This window comes from Setaria viridis, chromosome 5 (genome assembly GCF_005286985.2).
Source record: "Setaria viridis chromosome 5, Setaria_viridis_v4.0, whole genome shotgun sequence".
NCBI classification, from domain to species: domain Eukaryota; kingdom Viridiplantae; phylum Streptophyta; class Magnoliopsida; order Poales; family Poaceae; genus Setaria; species Setaria viridis.
In genome coordinates, this window is record NC_048267.2 from 42,613,920 (window position 1) to 42,639,281 (window position 25,362).

The 25,362-nt window shown below is 48.0% G+C and overlaps 4 protein-coding genes across 5 annotated transcripts; 1 reads left to right on the plus strand and 3 right to left on the minus strand.

Annotated features, from left to right (window-relative positions):
- Positions 1 to 133: 133 nt before the first annotated feature.
- Positions 134 to 2,260, minus strand: LOC117856557 (uncharacterized). The gene is made up of 4 exons (XM_034738897.2): positions 2,072 to 2,260; positions 1,200 to 1,430; positions 1,002 to 1,104; positions 134 to 898 (listed from the first exon to the last, which is right to left on the minus strand). The coding sequence occupies exons 1-4, from the start codon at positions 2,258 to 2,260 to the stop codon at positions 369 to 371; spliced, it is 1,053 nt and encodes a 350-aa protein (XP_034594788.1). The 3' UTR covers positions 134 to 368.
- A 703-nt stretch (positions 2,261 to 2,963) lies between these two features.
- LOC117857033 (PHD finger protein ALFIN-LIKE 6) lies at positions 2,964 to 7,215 on the minus strand. Of its 2 annotated transcripts, none has more exons than XM_034739504.2 (5): positions 6,959 to 7,215; positions 6,831 to 6,863; positions 5,738 to 5,966; positions 3,615 to 3,744; positions 2,964 to 3,539 (listed from the first exon to the last, which is right to left on the minus strand). In XM_034739504.2, the coding sequence occupies exons 1-5, from the start codon at positions 7,065 to 7,067 to the stop codon at positions 3,273 to 3,275; spliced, it is 768 nt and encodes a 255-aa protein (XP_034595395.1). In that variant the 5' UTR covers positions 7,068 to 7,215; the 3' UTR covers positions 2,964 to 3,272. The 2 variants fall into 2 exon arrangements, with proteins under 2 accessions (XP_034595395.1, XP_034595394.1); XM_034739503.2 differs by having other exon boundaries at positions 2,964 to 3,542; positions 6,959 to 7,200.
- A 1,397-nt stretch (positions 7,216 to 8,612) lies between these two features.
- On the minus strand, positions 8,613 to 10,257 carry LOC117856558 (probable methyltransferase At1g29790). Its single transcript, XM_034738898.2, has one exon. It carries the CDS (start codon positions 10,239 to 10,241, stop codon positions 8,853 to 8,855), a length of 1,389 nt encoding a protein of 462 aa, XP_034594789.1. The 5' UTR covers positions 10,242 to 10,257; the 3' UTR covers positions 8,613 to 8,852.
- A 561-nt stretch (positions 10,258 to 10,818) lies between these two features.
- LOC117857034 (uncharacterized) lies at positions 10,819 to 13,310 on the plus strand. Its single transcript, XM_034739505.2, has 4 exons — positions 10,819 to 11,031; positions 11,116 to 11,163; positions 12,506 to 12,574; positions 12,663 to 13,310. Exons 1-4 carry the CDS (start codon positions 10,930 to 10,932, stop codon positions 13,002 to 13,004), a joined length of 561 nt encoding a protein of 186 aa, XP_034595396.1. The 5' UTR covers positions 10,819 to 10,929; the 3' UTR covers positions 13,005 to 13,310.
- The last annotated feature ends 12,052 nt before the right edge of the window (positions 13,311 to 25,362 follow it).

Genomic DNA, 25,362 nt, shown 5'->3' on the forward strand with positions numbered 1-25,362 from the left:
CGGTTAGGAGGCGCGGAAGCCACGGCCCGCGGGACAGATCTCAGCGTATTTTCGTTTTGTTGTTTTTTATTATTATGGTCTGGAAAATCGCAAGCAGGCTAGCCTTTGCGGTGCTTGATTGAGATTCGGTATGTGATTTATGAATTATCATCCTTCTGTAACCAAAGATCATTATAGCTTTTGAAAATTGAAAAAAAATTTAAAACACTCATAAACTCCGATGAATGTGTGAACTTTCTGAACCAAAAAAGAAACGAGCGAACTACACTTAGCGAAGATCAGTGAACCTATATGCTAGTCAGTTCTTGATTGCTCAGCCATAAGATCTTCGGCTGTCGTCACGCCCTCCCCTCAAGAATCATAGCCTTTCAGGGAGCAAAGTACTCCTCCCAGTCAAAGGCACCACAACGGCCGCTCATCCGGCTGTTCCACTCTTCCTTTGTCCAGTCTGAAAATTCGCTAGTGCCAAAACGGGCTCCATTCGGTTTCGAGGCATTACGCTTGTTACGCCTATCATTATCAATTTGCCTCTTCCTGAAGATCTCGTATCGCCGAGCCTTCTCCTTCTTGCTCCTGTATGACCGGCCATACTCCTTCACCCAGTCCTCAAACCTGGCACGCATGGCTTCCTCGTCGACCTCCAAGTCCTCCGGCTCCACAGCATCGTCCCTTCCAGTCACCTCATCCATGGCTTCCTTACCAGAAACCGCCTCTGTGGCGTGATGGTGATGCTTCCCACCACGATACCTCCGGTTGTCGAGGTATTCGACGTACTCACGCCAGTTGACTTTGCCGTCTTTGCCCACGAAGTTCACCTTGAGATCTTCCTCATCCTTTAATTCCTGGAGGACATGAGGAGGCACCTCCTTCCTGGCCTCAACGCCGGTGACCTCGCCGGCTACAAGCAGTACATATGAAGGTGGGCAGTGTGGTTCATGGAGACATGGACAGGTCGCACATGGAAAGAACAATCGACGAGGAATCTAGAGGCGATTTGGTACCTGGCTTCTTTGTGTCTTTGTTCAAATACAGAAGTGCGACGAATCCGGCTAACGCGGCCGTGGCTGCAGCGCCATAGGCGCCATCACGAGCGGCGAGATCCCTCTGTACCGGGAATTCGGGATGAGAATTTTGAGCCGCGAGTGCAGAAGAACGTAACCAAATTTTCGATCTGGGACCTGGGTGTAGCGGAGACTCACCGGTGTGTGTGGAGAGAGCGCGCTGGCCTCCCCGCCACCGACCCTGCAGGGGCCTTCTTGATGCCGATCCCAAGAGAGGACTCCGCCTGTGCGCTGGGGACCCCGCGTGCGCGTGGCGCGAACCTCCGGGTGAGGAGGGAACCTAGGGCGCGGAGAGACATCCACGCGATCGCTCCCTCTTCCTTCGCCGCCTTGCTCTGTTCCTACGCCGGCCGCCGCCTCCCCTCGATTCTAGGGCTTTGACGTGCATATACTATATAAAAAAAATAGCCGGATGTTAGTTTGAACCGGAAACTCCCTGTATGCCGGCCGCCCAGGCGACAGATTGGAAGTCGTTTTTCTTGACAACGGAAAATTTGGGAGCGTTGTTCTCTTATCCTCAGTTTGCTCCGAGCCTCCGACTGCTGGAACAAGGCTTTTGCAACGTCTCAGATGCATCTCCGGCTCCAGCTCGCCATGGCGATGGACGCGAAGAGGAAATTAAACGAACGAACTGAGGTGTGTTGTGGAGGTCTGCTGAGAGAAGAACAAAGACACATCCAAATCGCCACGGGAGCGGAAGCAATCGAGATTCCGCGGCCGGATCGAACCAACACCACCTCGTGCACGAGAACGACGCAAAGGCTCGGGAGCTCGCCGGACGCCGGCGAGGCAGCGCCGCGGGATCACGCCTCGCCTCGACGAGAGAAGAGCTCCGTTCGCTTCGCTCGAGCCCGTATCGGGTGTATTCCTAGCCGTCGGTTGCGGATTGGACGGCCCTCAGGTGCCCAGGGGGTGGACGGTAAATGAAATACCGCCCACCCCGGACGGTAAACGAGATGCCGTCCGCCCCCGGTCGCCGTGTCCAGCGGCAAGGCCACCCGCCGGCAAACCGCGAGCAGGCAAGCGAGGCCAGGAGGAGGACGCTGCTGCTCTGGAGTAAACGCTAAGAGCGCCGGCGAGCCACCCGCCGCCACCGTCGGCACCATGCACCGCTGCCTCTGCCTGCCCCGTTGCGCACGCGCATTGCCGCTCCGCACTCCGCAGTGCGCCAGGCGCGCCTGCAGGTGGCCGGCCGCCATGGCGTTCCGTTCCGTCGCACGGTGCCTGTGCTCTGAGTCGAGCGTCGCACTCGGGAAGTCGGGAACGCGGCCATGTCCATGCCGGACGTGGCGCCTTAACGCCGTTGTGGATGCACAAGTCCGGCGGGGGCGCGGGGGCGGACGGTGCTGGTGTCAGGTTGGGCGGCGAGGCGGGCCGTCGCCGGCTGTCTCCGTGATGTGATGAGGTGCGACGGCGAAGCAGAGCGCGGGGACGGTGGGGCGCCGGAACTTGACGTTGGGCGGCATGGCGCTTTCTTGCTCTACCTGACTACCTCCTCTGCTTCAGGGTAAAGCGACTGAGCCATTGCGACTTCATGATCAATTGCGGCGGCCGGCGGGGAATCGCCCCAACGCGAGCTACGCCATGGCGCCGCCGTAACGACGCCACCGCGCTGCCGGACCAGGGGGCACGACGCGAAGGCGCTGCCCCAAGAACCCGCAGCGTCAGCACGCAAGCGGCGTGCGCACTTGTTACACCCCAGACAGCAGATGTTCTGCAGACGCAAAAGCAATAGAGAAAACCTGGTTTCGGAACATCATCATATATTCATATTGGACCCGCGGGAATGCTATCTGTAGAACATTCATGTAGTACCAACATATTGCACAGTAAGATACAGATTTGAGCAATTCAAGAACTATTCAAATCCTACCTACGCACAAGCAGACATGCTGGGAACTGTTAACAAAGACTACAGTCACTAGTCACTACTACCAAGTGCACTGCACGAATAATGAAGAAATGGTCAGTTGAGAGGTACCTCCAGTGTTTACATACTAGGAAGAGAGACGCTCACGTCAACACTCAACACAGGGGACATGCCACGTTTTAGAGACACACAGCTAGGTCGAACAACTAACCAACAGATATGTAACCATAAATAGAAACGCGGGTTTTACAGGCTAGGAAACTACGCCATATCTAGGGGATGATCCCGGCGCCAGGAGATGGTTTCCTCCTGAAAAGGCCGCTGGGGTGCTCGGTCGTCGTTCACACCCTGGCCCTCTTGTTGGTGCAGTCCGGGCACTTGTACTGCTTGATGTGCTCGGCCCGGGCGGGCGTGATCTTGACGCACTTCCCGTGGTACCACTTCTCGCAGTTATCGCAGCAGATCCAGAACTGGTCCTTGCCGTCGTTGGTTCCGCAGGTCCCGCACAGGGTGTTGTCGTGCTCTTCCGCCTCCTCGTCCCCATCGTCGTCACCGCTCTCTTCTTCATCTTTGGGGACCTTGGCCTTTGAACGAGCCTCAGCTCTTGACTGCTGCAGGTGCAAAGTCGTGTTACCGGAAGGAATCAAGGGCTGGATGGAAACAGAAAAGGGCATGGCATTTACCACTTTTGAACTAGGCTTGTTGCTCTTGCTGCTACTGTTAGGTGTCTTCTCCTTCGTCTGTTTCTTGGCCGATCCTGTCACTACCTCAAATATTGTAGGCATGTTGTTTATCATGCTGAAGAGTCGCCTCCTGCATAACAACAATCAAGCATCATAAGAAATGCAACTAACAGTAGCCATTGCAAAATAAGTTTTTGTCAAGATCCAGATATTTCCCAACAAGTAGGTCGGTATTCCCATCCCATCATACTCTAGTGAATTTCACATACCACCCATTTTCATACCGCTGCCTGAAATTGCAGCCGGTTTCTAACAATTTATGTAGATCTTGGACAGCCAATTAGGATATTCTCTCTCTTGTGTACTACTGTTCTGCTGTTATCCTATGTGATCATATTTAAAACTAACATTGCTATCCTCAAAAAGTAGGTACTGGCACTATATGAGATCCGGACGCAATAAGAGACCAGTTAGTTGGAGTGAACCTTCCTGAATGAAGATGAGAGAACAAATGAAGTGCGATGAATCAGATAATAAATTTATCAACGAAAGGAGTAAAAAGGTTAGACGATCCAGTCTCAATACCTAACTCTTAACTATATGCTCAGGTGTTGATAATTCTAGCTGGGAACTGTGCTATGTGTTGACATTTCAGTGGTTCTAGGGAAAGTTAGTTCAGTCAACTGCATTAATTCTATAACACCTTCCTATAATACAGTGTACACTTTCTATGTCCAGTACTCAGTTCCACAGTTTAGTTTGCAAAATGTATTTTTGGGTATCTTTACATGTACACCATGTCGTGCCCAGATGACATCATTTCGGTTACAAAGTAACAAAAATGCATTAGTGTTTACTCTTGAGTAGTAACAAATCCATTTAACAAATGAAATCCACCTTTCTAACAGCAATATGGAGGTGCATGCCTATAGTTGGTTTACTAAATATCGATATCACAAGTCAATGGCCCAACATATACAACAAGGATGAGATCTAAAAGGTTATAATGGAATTTTATGTAATGCTGAATTCAGCGTGGCTAACTACTGATGCCTAGTATTAGTAGCATGTAACTTAATATTAGCATCATTCATCCATGCAGCCATTCAGCATATACATTCAGTTTACCTTTTTTCCTCCTTTCAACACTTAACAGTAAAATAAAGCTTGACATACTTCTTATGGTCATAATGCAATGTCGTAAATATATGTTGTCTATAACATGACTTCAGGAACAACCGCCAAAACACAAATTCTGCTATATGGGGGTTCTCAGTAATGGATATATTAACCCTTCATCAGTGTTCTTGCATTATACATGAAAGGCAGAACTGGAAATAAGTTTAAGGATACATAAGGTACACATTGCTATCTATATTACAACATTTATCCAGTTATTGACAGGGCAAAAGTAGGTGAAATGGTTCACATGAAACACAAATTGTATGATTCAAGACATGATAAATTGCATCTCCTAAAGTGAAATGGTATTTCAAAAGTCTCAAGGCCCTCATATCCACATTAGAGCAGGGGAGTTCATATTCCTAAATCTAGCTGAAAAGGGAAAATTGTAGAATGAGTGGTTATTCAAAAAAAAAAGTAAAATGAGTGTAAAAACAACACCAAAAGAAAACGAAGAAGATAAGAACATTCATTTAGGAATCCCATTTTCTTAACTTTCCCTAGCTTAACTTGCCACAAAAATGCAAGCCCATTTTCTTTACGCATTCAGCACTAAGCAACTATGTACAGGACATAATTTATTTTATAATCCCAACATTCAACAAAATATTTTTTGAGCAAAACATTCAACAAAATATTATTCACACTGTTCAGAATTCAGAATGTAGGAACAAATGTATGGGAGCAACAAGAAACTGAGTCAACTGACCAAATCTAGAGTAAAAGAATTCACTCGCAAACTTAGTTGGATGTCATATCCACATTAAATGAATCCAAAGGTGCATCTAGAAAATGGCAACTTAGCAAATCTGTAGACTGTAGATTAACATGCATCTGTACTTTCTGGTATGCCAAACTGAAATTCATCTCTGGGAAGAAAGGAACAGACAACATTAATTGATTATGAAAACTGCATAGTTCAATCATAGCAGAACAATTACCTAGCTTCTTTGTCAAACCCAAACCGGGCACCAAAGTAGAATGCTACAGACAGTAGCCAGGAATCACTGTGAACTGCAACTAGCGCCAGCCAGTCCTTCTCGTTCATGCCATCCCTAGCAAAGTTGATTCCTAATGCTGGTTCAGGGATCTCTGGGGGCACTTCCTCAGCTGGCAAGGTCACCTCCCACGTCTCATTGGGATACCCATAAAGGCACAAGTTCTCCTTTTCTGTTCAAAACCAATGGAATTAGTATCCATAACAAGATCCTGCATAGCATTATCCTGCAGCATTCAAAATTTAGTAGTAGGTCCACACTAACTGTGCACTGCTGCTCACCAGGGTGCAAAGCTCAAGCAGAAAACGCTGCAGACCAAGCCTTAATATTTAATAATGAGAAGCAACCAAACCCCACAATAATTACATGAATAGGGCAAGCAGCGAAAGCAACCACGTATTTCAGCCAGACGTACAGTGCTATCAATGCACTGAATGAAAAAGATATGCTGATTCAGTATACCTATCCAATTATGTCATTGACTCCGCTATACCGACTCTTCCCAACAACTACGGAATAGTATAAGAAACAACAGACGGCACACACTAGCAAGCAGTCATGTAGAAATCCAAGCACAGACAATTAGTCGATAATCCCATGGCACCAATGAGCCTAAAATCTCTAGCAACTTTCTGCAGCATCCTTCTTATGAGCTACCTATATATGATTGGTCGCAACACACATAGTGCTAACAAACTAACAGAAAACGAAGGCCAACCACTAGTTCCACAGTTCCAACCAACCAAAAAGCATTTTTCTCTCCACAAAACTGTCATATCGGTCCGTAATCTGTCACCAAAATCCAACAGCTACAATCTAGCACAGCGTTAATGAAAGCTACAAGACCATCAATAATTCGAAATCCCAGGAGTGTAGAGAGAGAGGACAGATGAGATAGAGAAAGGGGAAATTTCTCCAAATTTAGCTTCCAATCTCCCCCCAAAGCAACCGCATCCAAGCAGCAAACCCACGCAAAGCTCCTCGGCTACCGATCCCCATCCCGGACGAGCAACCCGAAGAGATCGAGCGCACTCACCGGGGTCGCAGAGCTTGAAGAACTTGTCCACATCTGCACAGCACACGAAAAGACACAGCATCAATCACACGAATCCACGCAGCCGCGCGGGAATCAGAAGCCCAATCTAGGGTCGAGAGGAGGCGTACCGGTGGTGAGGGCCTTGATCATGCCGGCGCGGCGGGCGCGGTAGTCGCGGAAGACCTCCTCAGCGGTGCGCGCGGCGTTCGGCGCCGCCCCAGAGCCCCCTCCGTCCATCGAGCGCGCGGCGCGGGGGCAATGGCGGCCGCTAGGGTTCCGGCGCGGGGGAGCGCGGCCGCGGGTCGCCGCGAGACGAGCAAGGCCGGTGGTGGTGGCGGTGGTGGAGGGAACGGGGGGATGGAGAGGAGGCAGACAGGAGTTGGAGGAAGGGGAGGAGTGGGTTTATATTTGTTTTGCGGGGAATTTCGTGGGCGTTTCGGCGAGGATTTGGGCCCGGTTTATTTTGATCCGTGTGTTGTGCTCGGCACGCGGGCAAAACCGCTGCCGTCTTCCTCGTCGCGGCGTGTCCGTTTACGGCCGGTAGAACCGGTCCACGGTGGACCAAGAGGGTTTCCTATAGTTTTCTTGGTGGTCTCGGTTTCTTTTACGGTTACGTTTTATATAAATTGAAATTATTAAATTATTATACGAAGAAAGATTAATGCCATTTTCTCCCTAAAAAGAAAGACTAATGCCATTCATCTTGAAGAAACTAAGTCAAAATCTTAGAGAAAAAGGGAGATCATCAACAGATGATGTTTAACGTTGACAGGCATAGTTGGTGATCTTCTATTTGCAGACGGTGCTCCAACCAAACTGGATTGTTCGCAACTGATTCATGTTGTTGAACAACTGACTTTACACACGCTATATGCTAGCAATCTGCCAATCTCCCTGAACTTTCGGATAGCGACACTGCAAACCTGAAGATACAGTGTCATGATCCGGACAAGAAGTACAGGGTCTAAACACAGAAATTCAGTATTTCACTATTCGGCCTCTTCCAACCGTTGGAGTCAACCACTAACTCATAGCAATAAAAATGGCATAAAAGACAACTTGTCCAATGATCTAACCCTTAACACATAGCTTAAAATATAAATGGACCTGCATACCAGCCCACGTAGTCTTGAAATATGTGTATAAGACTATCTCTAAATCAAGAGATAACTCTTCTCAATATTTCCTTCTCCCTCTAGACAAAATATTATATTTTAATTCTCTAAGCTAGCTGACGTTGTACAATTAAGCGCAAGGACATTATTGAGGCTCGAGCGGCGATCGAACCGGGAGAGAGAAATTCTGAATCCGCACGTCCCAATCTGGGTGCAGATTTCCATTTGAACGGTGATGGACTGGTAGTGGGAACGAGAGGCGCAAGAGAGCCCTGGCAATGGCGGATTAGCAGCTCGGGCTCAGGTGAACAGTCACCTCACCTGCTCAGCCGCCATTGCGCTTCTCTTCGGGACCTCGCATTCTCCACTCTTCATGTCAGAGATGCCATTGCATGTGTGGCATTTGGTCATATAAAACGCTTGTTTAACTTCGCGGTTTCCTCGGATCATGTTCACTGACACTGTCGTGCTCTCCACTGTTTTGCTGGACCCATTGCCGAGTTGGGACAGGGAGAGCACGAAAGACTTCCTACTTTCAGAGTTTCGTTTATGGAAACAACGAGCATGTTTGTAGACGATTGACTCACTTTGTTGAAGTGATACAAGCTCGCTCTGAAGATGATGAAGGATGCGTAAAAGGAAAGACACCAGGACTCACGCAACGAAGTTCAGAAAAGAGAAACACTTCATTCTGAAGAAGCCTGTCGGTACAGAGTCTGAATCTTCAAGATTCCAAACTTGCATTAACAAAAGAGGATTCCTGACACCGAAGAAAATAAACAACAGACAATAGGTTTCTTAAAAAAACACAGTTACACGATCCATCACACCATAATTCACATCTAGGAATACCATTATTTCTTCCGTTCAATACTGTCATCGCACTGCTCCGGCTCTGTCTGAAGTTTCACATCATAGGCCTCTCCAGCAGGGCCGAGATGTACCACTCGTCGGCGTTGGACCCCTTGTCGAGCTTCTTGCCGGTGTTCCACCGGAGCTTCCGGAACCCGACCTTCTCGATGATGGGCACGTACACCTCGGCCATTTCCTTCCCGGTGCAGAAGAAGTGGTCCAGCCAGAATATCCCGCCCGGCCGGAGCACGCGGTAGATGTCGTACAGCTCCGCCTCCATCACCTCGCCGGGAATCCAGTTGCCGAGCGCGTGCATCGAGTGCACGATGTCGAGCGTGCCGTCGAAGAACGGGAGCCGGCCGGCGACGGCGCCGAGGTGGAGCGGGACGAGCCCGCGCGACGCCACGAAGGCGCCGAGTGGCGCGCCGAGGTCGAGGGTCGTGGTCACCACGGTCACGCCGCGCTCCGCCATGCGCGCCGCGAACGTGCCCGTGCCGCCGCCGATGTCGAGCCCGACCCGCACCGTGCCGCGCGGCTTGGACGCCAGCACGGCGTCGATGTCGTAGTCGAGGTCCCCGCCGTTCCCGACCCACCGCCGCTGCTCCTCGCCGGCGAGGTCGAAGCTGGCCTCGCGGTGGTCGTGGTGGTTCCCCGGGCGGCGGCGAGCGCGGTCCACGAGGCACGAGTAGTTCTTGCACGAGTAGGGGCCCCACGAGACGGACTTGTCCGGCGGGATCACCCACAGGCTTTCCGGGAACGGCATCGGGTCCGGGAACCCGGCGGGGCCGCGCGCGCGGCACCGGCGCCTCGGCAGCGGCTCGCAGCCCCGGAGCATCAGGCTCTCGGCGAGCGCCTCGTCGGACGGGCAGTCGCCGGTGACGTTGTACGTCATGTACTTCCTGAGCTCGTCGCGGTGGCGGTGGCACGCGGCGCCGACCGCCGGGTACAGCTTGTCGGAGTCGAGGTTCGGGGTGTAGCCGAAGGGGAGCGTGTGGGGGCCGAGCGCGAGCGTGAGCTCCTCCTCCGGCGTCAGCTTTGGCGGGGGCTCGTCCCGCTTCATCCTGCCCGAGTTGGAGATGAGCCTCTTGATGATCGCGTCGGTGGCCTCGATGCGGCGGTGGAGGTCGACGGCGAGGCTCTGGCTGGAGGAGAGGACGCTGAGCGCGAAGTCGAGCGCGGTGTCGCCGCCGCCGCCGCCGTCGCTCCCGACGCCGGTGACGTGGGAGAAGAATACGGACAGGAGGATGGAGACGGAGTTGGTGAGGAGGAAGAGGAGGAGGATCTTGGCGCGGTCGGAGTGGTGCCTCTTCTTGGCCGTGCCGTGGTGAGGCGCCGGCGGTGCATGGGTGGCGCTGCTGCTGCTCGCTCCGGCTGGGAGGGCGTCCATTATTTGAGACTGGTGTTGGGTGTTTGGTTTCCTTGGATAGCCGTCCATGATGCCCATTTCCAGTGCTTGCAGTTTCTTCATCGGATCAGGAACTACAATATAACACACGAGTTGTCGAGTTTTTTTTTTTACCCGTTTCGGGTTTTAAAAGCATTTCGAGACTAGAGAGAAAGGCCATCCATGATCCATGTTAGCATTACGTAAACCGCACTGGTCGTTTCTTCAGACTAAATGACGTGAATTGACATGCTGATTAGGATTGTTTGTGCACTTGGAATACTGAATGGTTGCACGCATTTTCAGATGCGATAGTTGAGACTGGCTGCAGAAACGAAATGAACAATCTGTTATTTCAGTGAAAGGGTGATTTCTTTCGCGTGTGTTGCCGCTCACGATCACGCATGTGGCATGTTGACCTCGCAATCAAGAGAGCAATACGCTTTCTTTTCTTTTCTTCTTCTTCTTTTTAGAGAGGAAGCAATCATGCTGGTCTAAATCCTTCCATTTGGGCCCATTCGAGACGGCCCAAGATACGGCCCATCCACGCCGCTCCGGCGTCCGCTGAAACCTTCGCCACCAAGGAGCCGTGCGTCCTTTTTTACCAGCCTTGTATCAATAAAATCCAACCCTTTCTCTCTCTCAAAAAAAAAAAAGGAGCCGTGCGTCCTACGCTTTGTTTGGCAATTGGCGTTTCTGTTGCTGCGCTGGGGTGCTCGAAGCGGAGGGGTCGAGAGCTCCAGCCTCCATGGCGAGGTTGATCCGGCGGCATTCGAGTCGGAGACTCGGCCGGAGATCCCGGGAGGAGAGGAGAAGGCTTAGTGAGGGCGGAGGTTTGGTGCGTCCCGAGGTGCGTCCATGTTAGGCTCTTAATCTGATCTGGTTTACCTGCTGTGTTAGTCTGTATCTAGTCTGATATATACATTTCTCGCAGGTTCCTCAGTTGCCCGCACGAGATGATGATGAGAACCGGGCTGAGAAGGTATAAATCTGTGAATGCGCCTCTAATCCGGTGGTTTTGAATCTGTGTGGATGATTTTACATTATGAACCAGAATAACCGTGGATGGTGCCTTTAAAATTGCTTGAATGATCTGTAAAATTATGAAAGACGGCTGTGAATTTGAAACCTTTGAAGCTGTTACATGGTATGGAAATTAGGAACTGGGTAGCTGTGTATTTGTTGCCTTATTGAAAATCGTGTAGTAATCTAATATTTTTGTGGGAAGCAATTGCCTCTTTTTTTTTTAGAGTCCTACAAAGGCACACCTGACCTGAGTCCGAATGCATTGCATATGTACCACAGTCCCAAAATGGTCGGTTCAGTTTGACAGCACAGACACAAGCATTCCTTGAAAAATGATCCGGCACGCAGGCCAGTTAAAATTCTTGGAACCCAGAAGAGCAACATCTGCCCTTCAAAGATCATACACCTCTCAACTGTCCATTCATCCATCCAACAACCACCCTTGCATCCAAACTCAACACAGCTTCGACTTGCATTCTTCATATTAGCTCCCGGGTCGACTCCATAGCCCCTCTCGATGCAGAAGTCTGCTTACCCTACAATTCCTATCCCCCATCAGTGCAAACTACACAGTAAGATTGCCTCAGTAAGATTACTCTCGGGACTGATGACTAGTGAACCAGCCCATCCCATGACATCTGCCATTCTTTTTTTTTTTGAAACGGGGGGGGGGGGGGGGGGGGGGTAATCCCCACCTACATTCATTCATTGAGCGAAATAGGCGCAGTTACACAAATATACCTGGCATTCCAGGCAGAGATTACACATGAGAAGTAAGGACAGAGGGGCAGAGATGCAGAGTAGGTTTGTTACAGGCAAGCCATCAAATATTCCCGCCAGCATTGTATACAAGACATGTGATTCCTGTATCTAGACTGGAAATTTGCATGTGGACCTTGCTCCATCAGAATTTCTGTATGTTACTATGCTTACATCTCCCAAAGCTAGTTGCAGCAATCTGATGTCTTGCTGTATGAGGTGGAAGATGCCCTCTGGTTCCCTTTCTTCATCATAAAAAATTCTTCTGTGATGCTTCTTTTATATGTTAGATTAGATGCAGTGACGTTGGCCGTTCTTGTTATATCTCCTCATTGTGCCGGTTGTGTGTTTCGTAACAGTGTATGAGAGGTTAGCTGTGAATTTGATACCTTTGAAATTGTTAGATGGTGTGAAAATCAAGAACCAGGGTAGCTGTGTATTTGTTGGTTGTCGAATATTGCATACTGATTTGGAAATTTCGGCGATGCACTTAATTTGCCTTTATCGTTTTCTAATGAGTTACTTGTTTGTTTGCCCAGATTGACTTGAACAATTTGACAGACGAACAAGTTGACGACGCATACCAGTATGTGTTCTTTTTTTATGAGGTCGGTAATGGCTGTCATGGGCATGTATTCGTTTTTCGTTTTTCAGCCGTTCATCAGTTCCAATATTGATTGGATGGATATATTGCAGGTTCATGGTTCTTTGGTTCTGAAGGAGAATGAACTTCTGAGAGAAATACAGAGATGCCGTGACATGAAGGAGTTGCTGGATCAGAAGATAAGAACATTGAAGGCTTCCACAAGATCGCCAGGGTCAGACAATATCAAGAGAATCAAAGGGGCAGAAAGGAGGATTGACGAGCTGCATAATACCATCAACCAATTGGAGCTGGACCTGACAGCTACAAGGTTGGAACAAAGTGCATCAGAAGCGAAGTACAAGTGGTATGCAAGTATAGTCGATGAGGATGTGGTGAAAGACAGGGAAGGGCTGATGTTTGGCTTACTCGGTCACGTATTTAGGCAGAAGTAGTAGTCCTCATGAGAGAGACATGGGGCATGTCTAGTTTCCACTTTGTGGGTTTTAGGATACACAATGGAACAGTTGAATGAGGTAAGGGGAATATGAGTCCCTTTGAAGTAAGGGACAGAACATAACAACTGGTCCTTACATTTGATCAGGCTCTGCTCGGAAATGTTACCAAACTGAGATATGAGATGTGACATGCTAGGGAGTCATGGGGTATTATACTGCTAGTACTCTAGTTTACTACCCTATATGACGATGTATGCATTGATGTTGATCTTATCACAAGCGAAGGTGGCAGATATTCCTATATGCGATCACGTTGATTTCCAATTATTATCGTGATTAGTTTCAGTCACTCATGTAGTCATGTTACGTTTCTTAATTGTCTGTTGGGAACCATGTTTCACACATGCTTGATTGTGCCACGATGGAAACTGTTCTGAAAGGTGGATTTTAGAGATGGGCTACATTTAACCGAGCAAAGATGGCACATCCTCACGCCCAAATCTATTTGTATTACTCTTGGTAGCACGCTCTTTTTTGAATTATCAAGCTTAAATGTACACTAAATTTTGCGTGGTATTACAAAACCAACCAACCGCTACTCTCTTGTTCATCACAAGCTGTAGGTATACATACAAAAATCTAGAAGAAACTATGAACAGTATGTACTTAAAAAAAACGAGAACATTTTGTACAATGAGTTATCCTATATTCAAACATCAGATTGGAAGAAGACAGTACCGAATAATCGCGACCTGAAAATGTGCATTAAAAAGTTCAAAGACGCTATGAAAATTGTTTGCAAATAAATATCAGATTCTCAATCCGAATCATAATCCAATTCAAGCATCAGACTGGAAATCGACAATGCTGGTGAGAGTATCAGTTTAGCCGTACGTGTGCAGAAAGGACGTCGGATTCGGACGCGCTTCCTGTCGGAGTCGGCAATAGGTCAGGGTTATAAGAACAGTCGTCGTCCGCTACCAAAAACAACACCACGGATCGCATCAGGCCTCACGGGCAGCTGCTTATAAGAACAGTCGTCGTCCGCTACCAAAAACAACACCACGGATCGCATCAGGCCTCACGGGCAGCAGCTAGTAGCCATGACGGCGGAGCCGGACGCCGACGCCGCCAGGCGGAAACTGGAAGCGCTAGTCCAGATTATGGACCCGGTGATTGAGCGGCTGGACCGCGTGATGCTGCGCCACCGCAAGGTCACGCCGGCGGGAACCAAGCGCAAGCAGCCGGAGCCGCGCTCTAGCCGCCCGCTCAGCTTTCTGCTGGAAATTGATAAGAGGCGCGCCGAGCTTAAAGTAGAGTTCAACCGGATCTATGAGGAGGCGATGGCGGAGCTGGACAAGGTTGAGGCGTCGGAAGCCGATGATGCCGAGCTCCAGGGCATGCAAGGTTCCGATGGCATGGAGGTGGAGACCTCTCAGGCTTCCACGTCCACGTCAAGCAACTTTGATCCGTAGGCAGTGCTACCGGTCGGGGTCTTTTAGCGTCTTACTCCGATCCTATTTTTTCTTCTTTGCACATTTTTTCCTGAGGGATTATAATGGTGATGAATAAATGCTGTTGATTTGAATCAATGAAATGAAAAAACGGAAATACGGCAGAGTGCCAGAGTCGATCTCGAATACCAAGTCTAGTCAACTACTCAACTCTGCTTTCTTTAAGTTATCTCAGTCTTTTTTCCCATTATTGATCTGCATCAACATCATTCTTTCACGTGCTGAAAGACACGTGGCTACATGCGAGAATAGTGAGTAACTACTCTTCTATATGATGGTGGTCATATTTTTAAGATGATGTTATATTAGAGCTATATGGATTGTCTGAATTGATTGAGAGAAGTATGTTAAACCATGTTGTTGATTACAAACGCAAACTTTTGTTCATGCCAATATCCAACAAACCAATACACACTGTGGTAGAGTAAAACAATGCAACTTTGAACTGATTTTGTTGCGCCATGTCTAATATTTCCCACTTTTACTGTTTCCTCCAATTTTTTCCATCAGGTAGTGTACTGTCTTTAATAGGCCTGAAGTTTAGAGAGTTCACTTTGGAAATTTGAACTTGCGCACTTAAAAACAAATTGAAGGCGTGCACAAGGAGATTTTTGCTCGATCAAAACAGGGTCTGAAGGTCCGAGGCAAACCCCTACACAACACGTACTGCTCACGAGTATGTGCACCAACGCGCGCGCCGTCCACGCACGCGAAGAGTTTGGCTTTGGACTTGTACGTGTGTGTTGTAAGCTTCGTGTCAGAGGACGGAACAGCACAGATCACACTACCACACAACGCATATGGCATCAAAAGTGAAGAGTTTGGCTTCGGACTTGTACGCGTGTGTTGTAAAGCTTCGTGTCGGAGTATGGAATAGTAGAACTTTTTTTTATTTTTAACCCTTTTTTTTCTTTATTTTTAAAAATAACCTCAGTGGGGTTTAATTTGCGCGGCATAACCCTTTTGGCCGCGCCAGACCGCCTGGCGCGGCAGGAACATGCTGCCGCGCCACATGCACTGGCGCGGCAGCCCCCTGCCACGCTGGCGCGGCGACCCGCGGCGCCAGGCGGGCGCCAGGCGGGCGCTGACGTGGGCCGGGCTTTCGCCGTGCTAGCCCGCCTGGCGCGGCAGGGCCAACACTTAGGCCGCGCGCCGGCTCCCTTCCTCCTCCCTCCCTCCTTTCTTTCTCCTCCAGAAACCCCCGAGCCCGAAGCTCCTGCGCCGCCCCCCGCCGCCCCACCCCCAAATCCACCCAAAATCCGGCGTTTTCGGTGGGGGAAAGTAGTGGGAATCGATCCCTGCTTCGTGTGGAAGGTATTCCCCTACTTATTCTCGTGTTTTACCGTTGCATTTGGTAGATCGGAGGATGTTTAGGTGACTTAGGGTTAGGTTAGTGATTTGAAATTTCAATGAAATGCAATGGTATTTTGTGTTAGATGATACGTAGTTCATACGCAATTGAGTCTCTGCCCGCGATATTGACGTGTAGAACTTATTGATTTAAGGATATATTCATTGAATCGTATAGTGCAATGTATATGTGTATTTTTTGTTTGCAATTTGTCCAATATATGTAATGTGTGTAGTTGATATGTCGAATATGTGCAATGTGTAGTGTATATGACATGGTGAAATGTTTGTATTTTGTAGATGGATCGTTTAGTTCGATTTTTTCATGGTGGTGTTGTGAAACAAAATGGGGAGTTAGAGAATATGAATGAGTCAATTGAAATATTTGATGGTCCTTCAAGTTTTAGTGATTTAGTTGACCGTGTAATGATGAAGTATGGATGTAGAGTGGATGAGATAAGTTTGAGAGGTCGTTTTGATTGTGGGAAAGCTAGAGCTCATTATGTTCTCATGAAGTTAGCATCCGATGCGAATTGGAAGCACTATAAGGATGTTGTGCACGAAGGTAATGTTGCATGTTTAGAGGTTATAGTCGAAATTGTTCGTATGCCTGGCCCAAATGTTGTCATGAGGGAGGAAGTGACGGTAGTGAACCATAATGGTACCCAGGAGTCAGAAATGTTGCATCACGTGTTAGGTGAAACAGAACGTGATTTTGACTTGGCTATTGCCAATGATGATTTCCCAATAACATTTTTGAGAGGGATGAAGCAAATATAGATGTTGATAATGTCTCTATGGGTTCCGAAGATTGTGAATTGGAGGAAGATGGGGTAGTAGGTGAGGAGGTAGAGGAGGAATCACTATTTGAGAGTGGTGGGCATGAATATGAGAACGTCGGGGTAGAAAATGAAGAGGATGGACTGCAATTTGACACCGCAACCGTACATGATGTAGAAGGCATTCGTCGTATGGACGATTGTTTTTCTTACACCCAGTGTGAGTTGCGGATGTTAAAAGAACGTGATGTCAAACTGCCATCCGTTCCCAATGATAAGGACATAAGTATGGTTCACAAAGCAATATGTGAATCTAGTATGGTGAATGCAGAAGGGACGTCCATTGGTGAGAGTCCAGTGATTAAGAAGGGGATGAAGTTCAATAGCCTTGAGGAGCTGAAGTTTTTCTTGGCTGACTACGCGGTGAGGTTACATAGACCTTTTAGCGTAGTTCACTCTGACAAGAACTTAAGATACAATGTGATGTGCAAGCAAGGATGCCATTGGCGTGTATGGTCTCGGCTAATATCAAGCACCGGACAATGGAGAATTTCAAATGTTGTGCAACCGCATACTTGTCGGTCGTCACAGCCGAAGCGAGAGCATGTACAGTGCACAGCAAAGTACCTTGGACGGCGTATCCTAGGCATTATCCGTAAAGACAGCGAGACATCGGTGCCATCACTCGTGGAGTCCATCTTCATCTTTAGTGGGTACCGTGTGAAGTATTCCAAGGCTTGGCGGGCGAAGCAACACGCTGTTGCCCTGCTTTGGGGCGACTGGAAGGAGTCGTACGGCATGGTTCCTAGGGTACTCTCAGCTATAACCTACTACAATCACGGAGTTAAATGGTGGATCGACTCATGTGGCATGATGGTTCCTGACAATGGAGTGTTGAAGCATATACTGCAAAGGGTATTTTGGTGCTTCCCTCAATGTAGTGAGGCATTTCAACATTGCCGTCCTGTGATACTGGTGGACGGTACATTCTTGACTGGCAAGTACAAGGGTACATTAATGATGGCAGTTGCTGTAGATCCAGAACAACAGATTGTGCCTCTTGCTTTTGCCTTGGTCGAGAGTGAGAATAATGAGAGTTGGTCATGGTTTATGAAACTTGTTCGGGTAAATGTTCTTGGACCTTCACGGATAGTGTGTATGATATCAGATAGGCATCATGGGCTTCTAAATTGTGCAAAGGACCACATTGATGGTTTTCCACCGCTTGTGCATAGGTGGTGCATGAGGCACTTTGCTGCCAACATGTCGCGTCGGCAGAAGAGCAATCGTGTGATTGGAAAATTGAAATTATTATGCACGGTTCATACAGAGAGAGAATTTCGTGAGAAGTTAGAAGATTTAGTGAAGGACTTGAACGACGACGCAAAAGAATGGTTGAAGGGTGAAATGAGGGACAAGGATAAATGGGCGCAGGCTTTCGATGAGGGAGGGATGCGGTGGGGTATTATGACCACGAACTTCTCGGAATCACTCAACGGAGTTTTCAAAGGCATCCGAAGTTGGCCCGTCGCTGGAATTATTGAATACACATTCGAAAAATGCAACGCCTACTTTGTGAACCGATGGGGAAAGGCGCGTGATATGTTAGATCAAGGCTATAGAATTGGGCAAGTTGCAGATAATTATTTATCAGAGGCTGAGCTTAGATCCGTGCACCACTTAGCAGATCCGTACGGGCCAGAAAGGATGGTGTATTCTATAAGAAGTTACGGTTCGACTAACATTGGGGGTGAGAGTCATGGAGGCCGACACTATAGAGTGGATCTGCACGAAGTTTCGTGCACCTGCAATGTTCCTCAATTGTTGCACCTTCCATGTTCACACTTCATTACAGCTTGCAAGGCAAGAGGTCTTAACTTTGAAAGCCCCATGTACTTGTCACCGTTGTACTCTAGGGAGCACACCATCAAAATTTGGGAATCAAGCTTCCAACCTTACCTAGATCCATCACAATGGCCGGCATATGAAGGGGTAGGGTACGTGCCTAACCCCAGTTTAATGAGAAATAAAGTAGGAAGGCGGCAGAAGAAGCGTTTCACAGGCGAGATGGACGTGTCGGAAGGGAGGCTTTCTGCAGATTATGATACTGGTGATTTTGATATTGACAAGTCGGAAAATCGTTGCTCCAAGTGCCACAAGATCATCAGGAATTGCACATGCCGCAGTAGAAAATCAAAAGGCACTAAATCTAGACCGAGCAGTAATAGGCCGGGTAATTCGAACAATTGGGTATGCGCGTTGCCTATCATATTTTCCGTACATTATCATATTTTCCGTACTTATGATGTAATGAAGCTTTTTACTAACGATCATTTATGTTGTTTTTTTAGGATGGCGGCCCCGGGGTACCCTCTTCTTGAGGCTGCTTACGACTTGCACCACCGTGCCCACCACCTCGCGGACATGAATGAGGTATAACAATGGTTGCTATTTTTTGCTGATGAATGCATACCTTAGGATGAGAATTGCAAGATTTTCGTATGAAATGTTCTTATAAATTAATTAAGGATGTGCCTTCGTTACTATTCGCTTGTGTAGAGTGTAAACAATTTCATACTGAAAATGTCATTTGTATCATATTTGTGTTACTTACCACTTTAGAAGCCCGTTATTCACAATTGGATTGACTTCTCATACTGAAATGTTCTTATAATGTTTTGCAGAATTTGACACCACTGAGGGCTAGGGTGCACTCACCACTTAGGTGGGATGAGCGGTACGCCCAGTACCTGCAGAGAGCAGGTTTCTTGGATATCGCTGTTCAGGTCGTGGGGGGTCTCCCTCCAATGGACGGACCACTGTTGACCGCTATGGTCGACAGGTGGCGTCCGGAGACTCACACGTTCCACATGCCCTTCGGAGAAATGACCATCACAATGCAGGATGCGGCTATGATACTCGGCCTTCCACTGCATGGGCTGCCAGTGACAGGTATTATCCAGAATGAGAATTGGCGTGATATGGTCGAGATGCATATTGGGATTAGGCCGCCAGAGCCAGAGGGCGGAGATAGCTCGAAGAAGACGTCCGGTGTTAGCTCGGCATGGTTGAGGGAGCACTTCGAGGTGTGTCCTCCGGGAGCAAATGACGAGGTCGTGCAGCGCTTTGCTCGAGTGTGGCTATGGCACTTTGTCAGTACATTCCTCCTTCCAGATGCTGCTGGGAACATAGTATCGTGGATGGTTCTCCCCATTCTAGGTCAAGTTTGGGAAAACATAGCCACTTACAGTTGGGGCTCAGCGGCTCTTGCCTGGCTGTACATACAGTTATGTGAGGCTTGCCGGCGCACAGCGAGAGATTCTAATATTGGAGGGTGCACTTATATGCTCCAGATATGGATTTGGGAGCGAATGCCCGTGGGTCGACCTTCCCGCCTCCGTGTCGATGTAAGTGACAACGGCTAATTCCTTTTTCTACGTTAATGTTCGAAAAACTATTGTATCATGTGACCAATTGGACTTACTTGCAATTTCAGCCATGGCATCGACACGATTCTCTTCCCACGTTCTATCACGTGTGGAAGCATGTGCGGCCCGTTCGTGGCAATCCGGATAGGCGCTACAGGGCCTACACGAACGAGTTTGATGTTCTCACGCAGTACCAGGTAATTTGGTAACCATAATAGTTTTTTAAGCTAACTTGCATATAATGGTAGATGAAATAAGTATTGCGTGAAAATTTTTGAAGGTGGAATGGAAACCGTATGACCGTCAGCAGCTTAGCGATATCGTCTTTTCACCGACGTGCTACAGAGATAGAGAGCTGTGGAGGTGCACGACCCCAATGATACTGTACTACGTGGTAGAGTTTCATATGCCGCATAGGGTGATGCGGCAGTTTGGGAGGATGCAACCGTGCCCTCCGTTGGAATTATCGACTTCGCAGCAGCTGCACAGGTACGCAGGAATAAATAACTATTGGAGGGTATTCAATTAACGCAATTAACGTGTTATACTAATACTTCACTAATTTCTGATGCAGTATCGACCGCAGAAAGCGGTACAAGGAAAATGATTGGAGGGTGAAGCATGACCGGTACATCCACATGTGGAACAACAAGGAAGGATGCGATCCTGAAGGTGGACCGTACTGGCGACCCAACAATGAGTACATAAGATGGTACTGTACTTCGACGAGAACCAAAGTGAAACCATCTTGGACTAATGTGCCCATTGAGGATGCACCGTCTGATGATGACGCTGACATAGCTGACGCGTACGACACCGTGACACGCCATGGGACACAGCCTGAGCGTGCACCTCTCCACGACTATATGGTAAGCTTTCGGTTTGTAATTATAGTATCGTCACATTGATCACTTATGGAATGAAAACTACTGCGTGCAGGGACAACAGCTTGCAAGGCTCTCTAACGAGGCGGGCGTGATTATGGAGCACGCTGTTGGGGAAGGTGATAGTCTGCTTCATGCTTTTGCAGAGGTAGAAGTCCAAACAAATTTTCACTTATACTCGTACTATCTTTGTAACCATCAATAACATAGTCGTGAATATATGGCAGAGGGTTCGTAAAAGTTGCAGGCGAATGGCGCAGAGGATGAACTGCATGACATCCTCAGATGCGCACGACGGGGCCAATGTCCAGGGTACTTCTTCAGGATCACGTCGGACTGCATTGGTGACTACCCCCAGGGCTGCAACACCGTCCACTGCGGCAGGTCCTAGCAGGAGATCGCGAGGTAAGGAACCCGCATCCCCTCAGGAAAGCGAGGACTCAGAAGGTGAGCAGTCTGAGGATGATGACCCTACGTATGGTGAGGAACTCGAGATTTCTCACGATGCTCCACCTGTGACTCAGACGCAGGGAGAGTCCAGCCAGGTATATTCAGAAGTTCCTCCAATTTCAATTATATATTTTAATGTTCGCTCCCGAAGTGTCATACAAATTTTATGATTTGTGCCCAATTATTCAATAGGAACCTGCAACTCATACCCGGTTGCCACGCCGACGTCGTCGTTCCCGGGACCACACCGACGTTGGCAGCGCCAATGTGCTGCCCACGCATCCAAGGAGGGAGCGTCGCCCAAGAGATCCTTTTAGCCCTCCGGATGAGCGGCGGTCACGCCACTGAACCTATCATGTGCCCAATTATTCCATGTCACGTTTATTCATGTCACGTTTGTAAAAGACTAAGTTGGTAAAAGACTAAGCATGTTAGGTTTATTCATGTCACGTTTGTAAAAGACTAAGTTGCTTGTTACGTTTTTTTATGTTCGTACAATTATATGTTTGCTCCATGATGTACTTGTATTTCGTGTATTTTTCCGTAAATGTTTAGCACAAAAATACGTTTCGGATTGTGCAGCGCGCTCCTGATGCCCCACCCCCCGGGGCGAAACCTAATGAAAGTTTACTAAAATTGGCTCCGCCGCGCACCCTTGCCGCCACCACCCCCCGGCGAAACCTACTGAAATTGGGTTGCAGTTGGCGCGGCAGTGCACCCCTGCCGCGCCAGGCCGCCTGGCGCGGCACGGCCGGCCTCCCACCCGGCGCAACCTACTGAAAGTAGGTTGCGTTTGGCGCGGCAGCCCAGCCCTGCCGCGCCAGGCCGCCTGGCGCGGCACGGCCGGCCCCCGGCGCAACCTACTGAAAGTAGGTTGCGTTTGGCGCGGCAGTCCAGCCCTACCGCGCCAGGCCGCCTGGCGCGGCACGGCCGGCCCCCGGCGCAACCTACTGAAAGTAGGTTGCGCTTGGCGCGACAGCTCATCCCTGCCGCGCCAGGCCGCCTGGCGCGGCACGGCCCGCACCCGGCTTTCAGTAGAATTTCAGTAGATTTTCAGTAGATTTCAGTAGATTTTAGTAGATTTTCGAGTATTTATCTAAATCATAATATTCTTACATTTTTATATGAAAGGCCTTTTTTTATTTGGCTATTCCACTCCATTTAGATCTAAGAAAGAACCCAATACAATGAAATTCCACTAGTATAAAAAAGATAAATAGATACAAACACAAGGTCTCAAACCTTGTTATAGAATTTATGTTTCAAAGAAAAGAAATATCATATATATTCAGCGAATGAAATAGAGTCGGCGAATGAAGCGGATTCATTAACAACTCAATTTACAGATAAAAATGAATAAAAAGAAAGCATTGCTTTCTTTCTTATACCTTATTCCTTCCGGGTCGGGAAGATGCATGGAGATTGACTACGGTGATCCGTGGACAGGAGTTCAGGAAAACAGCACGCCAAAACCACAAGAAGCCAGTCATGTCACGGCAAACTTTGATGCGTCTGAACATAGTTCTCTCGAAAATGAAAATAGTTTTTGACAACTAATTGTAGTTCCCAGAATAAACATAAACATAATGTTCTACATTGTTTTCACAGCTACAGAGAAACATGATCCAGCTACATCAACACGTTCATCTAGTCCGAGTCACCTTCATATAGTAACTCGTCGTCATCATCATCATCATCAACATCTCCGGCAACAACAACTCCCTTGCCTTTCTTATCGACATTAACCTTACCAACAGGTAAATCGGCAACAAGAGCCTTCATCGTCTCCATCTGTGCCTCTTCCGCTTTTTGTTGTAACTCTTCCATTTCAAGCCTTCTTTTTCTTGCCGCTTTTTGTTGCAAATATTGTTCCCATGAACCCTCAGGGTATTTCACATTCGGATCAACCACATAACCTAAGCGATCTCTTTCCTCCATCAACCTTTGTTTCTCCAAGTCCCTCTCCTCCTGCAACTTCCTCCTATTTTCTCTCTTCTCATTTTCAGTTAGAGGTCGTGGATACTTGGATCTATTTTGCCTCCAATACTTAATAATAGTTTCTCTTGCATAAAGTCCATTAGGTTTCACTCCAGTCTCATGCACCATATCTTGATATATTTTTCCCCAAAGCAAGTCGTCGTCAGGAATAGGCACATCATACTTTTTCCTAATCTTTTCTTTAATTTCTTGTTGTTTCCTTAACTTCCATGGTTCCGATGTATTTCCCAACTTTAATAACAAATCATATCGACCACAAAAATCTTCCCAATCACATGTCCTTCCCTCCTGCAACAACAATTCAATATTCTTACAAATTTGAACCAAGTTACAACCTTCATAAAACATAAGAGACGAGTACTTACTAACCCAGTAATCGCCATGTGCATTTCCACAGAACGAACCATATCCAAGTTCAGAAGGCACCACACCTTCTGTTGCCAATATACCACACTTGCATCTATCACTAGGAGAGGACACACATGGCCACGGTGCATTTTCACTTTCAAACTCCCGCACTTCCTCCTCTGTTGGCCACATTGCCATTGGGCCGTATATATACTCATTGAAATCACACAACGGCCACCCATCCTGCAAAAAACCCATGACGTGAACTACTCAGATGTAAAGTAACTACAAAACGCTTCTCCAACTACCAAGCAATAACATCAAGTTAAAGTATGAACAATATACTGCAAAATTATAACTGCTAGCTAAACAACATACTAATATTCTCGTAATATACTTACATGAGTCTTTAGGGAGCATCGAAAGAATGGAGTAAACTTAGGTGGATCCCCTAAGTTAGGACGCATAAGCTTAGCAGGAACACCACACTTGCACATGGGGGGATCCCTCACACGCCTACAAGCAGCCTCCTGCTTCTCCTCATCGGTCATCCTAGGTGGGTTTGGTGGAGGAGGAACCCAACGCCTAAACTTATGGTATGGTTTAAGCTCTGTGCTATGATATGGGAATAGGCGGATCCTAGGATCATATTTGTCGGGTCCATCGATCCACTGAAAGAAATCGCAAGGTGCGGCAGGCAATGGATCAAAAGTCCATTTGCATACATAGAAGGCTCTTCCGGCTGTCTTTGGATGCCTTGATTGTTTCACCTCTGCTTGCGCGCCACATCTACAAAGTGGTACCGGAAGAGCAGGAGGTACGGGACCAGCAACATTGGACTCGCCCACATAACGCACATACCACCTACGCCGTTTGTATTCAGAACCAAACGACGCCATCTCACCTGTAAATTAAGTGCAACAAATTTAATACACAAATAAACTTTACACACGTAATTCATACTAGCTATATACATCATTTTGATAAAATGTAAACACTCGATCTACAAAATACAAACACTGAAACAAAAATGAGACTAATTAATTGAACATATAAAAAAAATACATGTCATGTAAACCACACAATTGAATGAATATATACCTAAATCGAAGCATTCAACAAGTTCTACACGTCAATATCACGGGCAGAGACTCAATTGTGTATGAACTACGTATCATCTAACACAAAACACCATTGCATTTCATTAAAATTTCAAATCACTAACCTAACCCTAAGTCACCTAAACATCCTCTGATCTACCAAATGCAATGGTAAAACACGAGAATAAGTAGGGGAATACCTTCCACACGAAGTAGGGATCGATTCCCACTACTTTCCCCCCACCAAAAATGCCGGATTTTTGGTGGATTTGGGGGTGGGGTGGCGGGGGCCGGCGCTGCAAGGTGCTGCTGTGTGGTGTGTCTGGAGGAGGAAGAAAGGAGGGAGGGAGGAGGAAGGGAGCCGGCGCGCGGCCTAAGTGTTGGCCCTGACGCGCCAGGCGGGCTGGCGCGGCAAAAGCCCGCCCACGTCAGCGCCCGCCTGGCGCCGCGGCTCGCGGCGCCAGCGTGGCAGGGGGCTGCCGCGCCAGTGCATGTGGCGCGGCA

Bases quoted from the DNA above. Each gene is read 5' to 3' on its own strand.
- LOC117856557 (XM_034738897.2), bottom strand. From the start codon at position 2,260: ATGGCGGCCGGCCACCTGCAGGCGCGCCTGGCGCACTGCGGAGTGCGG. The intron at 1,105-1,199 runs GTGAGTCTCCGC...TTCCCGGTACAG, and splicing joins CGCTCTCTCCACACACACCG to AGGGATCTCGCCGCTCGTGA. The intron at 899-1,001 runs GTACCAAATCGC...TACTGCTTGTAG, and splicing joins CAAAGACACAAAGAAGCCAG to CCGGCGAGGTCACCGGCGTT.
- LOC117857033 (XM_034739503.2), bottom strand. From the start codon at position 7,067: ATGGACGGAGGGGGCTCTGGGGCGGCGCCGAACGCCGCGCGCACCGCT. The intron at 6,864-6,958 runs GTACGCCTCCTC...TGTGCTGTGCAG, and splicing joins GATCAAGGCCCTCACCACCG to ATGTGGACAAGTTCTTCAAG. The intron at 5,967-6,830 runs GTGAGTGCGCTC...GGTTTTGAACAG, and splicing joins CTTCAAGCTCTGCGACCCCG to AAAAGGAGAACTTGTGCCTT.
- LOC117856558 (XM_034738898.2), bottom strand. From the start codon at position 10,241: ATGGGCATCATGGACGGCTATCCAAGGAAACCAAACACCCAACACCAG.
- LOC117857034 (XM_034739505.2), top strand. From the start codon at position 10,930: ATGGCGAGGTTGATCCGGCGGCATTCGAGTCGGAGACTCGGCCGGAGA. The intron at 11,032-11,115 runs GTGCGTCCATGT...CATTTCTCGCAG, and splicing joins GAGGTTTGGTGCGTCCCGAG to GTTCCTCAGTTGCCCGCACG. The intron at 12,575-12,662 runs GTCGGTAATGGC...GATATATTGCAG, and splicing joins ATGTGTTCTTTTTTTATGAG to GTTCATGGTTCTTTGGTTCT.